The following is a 3,598-nucleotide window of genomic DNA, read 5'->3' as shown; positions in this document are numbered from 1 at the left end:
AACCAGATTGTGTGTGTGTGTGTGTGTGTGTGTGTGTGTGTGTGTGTGTGTGTGTGTGTGTGTGTGTGTGTGTGTGTGTGTGTGTGTGTGTGTGTGTGTGTGTGTGTGTGTGTGTGTGTGTGTGTGTGTGTGTGTGTGTGTGTGTGTTTGATAGAACAAAAGGTCACGAGGCTGCTTTTGTGGTTGCACATGAGTCCCGTCGACGTTTCAATCCCCCAAACTCTCAGAGCCACCTACACAACACACACAAAAGCGAGACACTTAACTCCCCCTCGCTGCTCTCTCTCTTCTCTTTCTCCCTCCGGTTGATGAGAGAGATGTTATTATTGGCTGAGAGCCTTTTCTCCTGACTCCCAATAGAAGCCAGATGATTGTTTTTGCTGCCTGGAGTCCAGAGCCTATACCTCTCCAGATCCTGTTACTGTTCTCCTTGGACCTTTCCACAGGGTTCTCCGCCAACTGTTGGACACGGAGAAGATGGGGGAGATGAAACTGTGTTTCGTGAACCACCAAACGTATTTGTTAAGAGAGAGGAATATTGGTGTGGATGAAAATAGAAGTGGTGGAAAAGTACTAAAGACTTCACTGACCCGTATGTGCATTGTAGTACAGCTGCACATACTTTTCTGCATAAAGGTTTGACCAGTTAAGGCCTCTCCATACTTTCCATATATGTACCATAGTCACACTAAAACTGTTGTTACACACTCTTATACATGCGGACCTTTCAACTCATTTTTTGCAAATGTGGGACGACATAGTATAGTATGACGTTTTTGTCAAATTTTGGACGACAATAAAATTTTCCAAAAAATTGTGAAATTTTGGACGACATACTATAGTATGATGTGTTTGACCATTTTTGACGACATACTATACTATGACTTTTTTGACAATTTTTGACCATTTTTGACCATTTCTGGACGACATACTATGACTTTTTTGACCATTTTTGGACAACATAATCTCGTATGACGTTTTTGACAAATTTTGGACGACAAAAATTTTTTTCAAAAAAAAGTGAAATTTTGGACGACATACTATACTATGACTTTTTTGACCATTTTTGGACGACATACTATACCATGACTTTTTTGACTATTTTTCAAAATAAATATTTTTCCGGTTCAAACTATTCTTGTATTTTCTATTTATCTGAGAACAAAACAGGCCAATAAACATTTAGTGGGGAAACAAAAATACTTTACTTCTAGCCGGAGGCCTAGTGAAAATCACCATATATTATGATAAACTGAGATTATTAAAGTGAATCTGCCTCTGCAGAAAAACTAACTGTGCATCAAAATCAATGTTTCTGCCAATCAATGACCATCTCAGGGCCGGATAATAATAATAATAATAAGAGTAGTTGTGTAAACATACTGGACTTTAAAGGGTTAACATTAAAAAATATGTTATTATTATTATTAGATTTGTTTATTTCAGGTTGAAGTAGCTTTAAAAAATCGACTCATTTAAGGTGGAACAAAATATTAATATATATGTAGGCGTCATGGGGAATGAAATTGCAGATAAATATGCTAAACAGGCAGCATTAATATCCAAGTAAAATATAGTAAGATAGTAAGAAGTATAGTAAGAAGATACAGGCAGACATCTGTATAAAATACAAAAGAATGTTGGTTGGAGTTCTAATGAGGAAACTGATTGTTAGCGTGAGTGTGCTCATCCAGAAACCATAGAACGTGTTCTAGAGCAGTGTCCTCAGAACAATTAGGAACCACAAACACTGAGAGAACAACGAGCAGAAGTCAAGATAAATCTGTATAGTACAGAGAAATTCTGGAGAACAATGTTTTCGAAGTATTTTTTTATGACTTAAAGCCACACTCCTATCCAGAAGGTGGCGCTAGTGCACCGAAAAGCACTTTGTGAAACCGCCAAACAGGAAGCGCTGCATCACGGGAAATGGAGCAAACGTTTGATTAGCAGGTCAAGTGTGGCGGCGGCCAGGTATAGAGGAAGAAGAAGACCGTGCTACAAGCCGTCTGAGAGGGCAGAGATGTCGGGGAGCTGTCGGGCCGCGTCGAGCCAAAGCGAAGAGTTCCAGAATGTTCTGCTGGAGAAGAAGACGAGACGCCATTAAGACACCGAAGACAAGACAAGACGAACCGCCATGAAGACACCGAAGGCCCGCGGTCCATGAAGACACCGAAGAACCCGTCCGCCGCTTCTTGTTCCACTCTGACACGAGGAAAACAAACAGTTTGTCCATTTTGTTTCTACGCTTATATATTGACCAATTCTATACAAAAACAGACTGTATACTAAGTAGACATATTATTCTGGTAACACTTCAATATAACGTGATAATAATTTCAGTCCATTTTTAGCAAGATAATAGACCAGTGTCTTCTTATGTGAATCCTGATTTGTCTAATTTAACATCTAGTATTGTCCACTTTTTAAATACCTTCTGTGTGGGGAAAAAATGACAAAAATAATTCATATTGAATTGCTCTTTTAACAGTGACGCGTCAATAGAATGACCATTTAGTGTAAAACTTGTCGCGCCATTAAAGATATTACTCTCACAATGTCCTCAAAGGAACATTAAATTGCTGTTATTAATAGAAAAAACAAAATTATTAATTCTCCTGCCTAACCTGGCAAATCAAATGATTAAACGTTCTATAAAATGTTAATTTTACTATGTATTTTATAACATTATTATTTTTGCAACAATCGAAGATAATCTTTGTGCAGTTTCTCAGATTTAACAATATATTTAACCCAATAATCTGTACTTGACTTGTGAAAGAGCACCAGTTAAACCATGTCCTGTCTTCTCTTCTGCAGAAACTGGTTTGACGTCCATCATCTTCTCCACGATGTCGGCTGCTGCTTCTTCCATCGCTCTGAGACGATGAGTATTCACCAGTGTATTGAGTCTGCTCCATGAGCGTGGACATGTAGTCAAACTGTGGAGAAGAAACTCTGTTCTTCCTCGCTTCACTACATCTCCATAAAGTATATGCAAATTTGTACTGTTGTAGTGTTTATTTGTTTATCTAAATACAGCTAAAAATTAATGACAAACATTGCTGTTGGTAGTATTTTGTGCTAAAAGTCAATTTGTATTTTCTTAGATATATTCAACTTGTGTCTGTCAGCAGGTGAACACAGATTATCAGCTGAGACGACAAAGTTTTAACCTCAAACTAACAGTTGTAAACTTTGACAGAGACGTCTTCAGTGACTTTGTCAGCGATCGTAGTGACACAACTTCAGAGGTGGTGTCGTCTCACACTTATCACTGAAGTTGTGCGTTACTACGATCACTGACAGTTACTGAAAACGTCTCTGTCAAAGTTTACAGTTAAACTTTGAGCGTTTTCTTTGTCGTCTCAGCTGATGATCTGTTTTCTGCTGACTGACACTTGCTCTGTTATACTGAGCTTGTACTTTGTCTTTAGCTCCAGTTTTTTTAAACTCAGTCATTGACTTTGTTAGTAAATGTTTAACTTATAGCATTTCCACTTCATTATTTGTAATGTTTTAACTTTGTTGTCTTTCTTTACTTGATTCTTCAGCTTGTTGTACTTAGTTATTTTTTTTCTTTGTCCTTAGCAAATTT

General features: G+C 37.8%; 1 protein-coding gene across 1 annotated transcript in view; it reads right to left on the bottom strand.

The window, feature by feature from the left end:
- Positions 1 to 207: 207 nt before the first annotated feature.
- bmf1 (BCL2 modifying factor 1) overlaps positions 208 to 3,598 on the bottom strand; it is a gene marked incomplete at its 3' end in the record, with an annotated part of 37,499 nt that continues 34,108 nt past the window's right edge. Inside the window, exons 6-7 of the mRNA XM_083908057.1 lie at positions 405 to 459; positions 208 to 233 (exon numbers count right to left, since the gene is read on the bottom strand). Coding sequence (XP_083764183.1) covers positions 208 to 233; positions 405 to 459 — 81 coding nt within the window. The remainder of the gene's footprint in view (positions 234 to 404; positions 460 to 3,598) is intronic.

Source organism: Microchirus variegatus, assembly GCF_963457635.1.
Source record: "Microchirus variegatus genome assembly, chromosome: 21".
Lineage (NCBI taxonomy): Eukaryota > Metazoa > Chordata > Actinopteri > Pleuronectiformes > Soleidae > Microchirus > Microchirus variegatus.
Note: the sequence above shows the minus strand (reverse complement) of the source record. Positions and strands in the feature narration are given on the sequence as shown.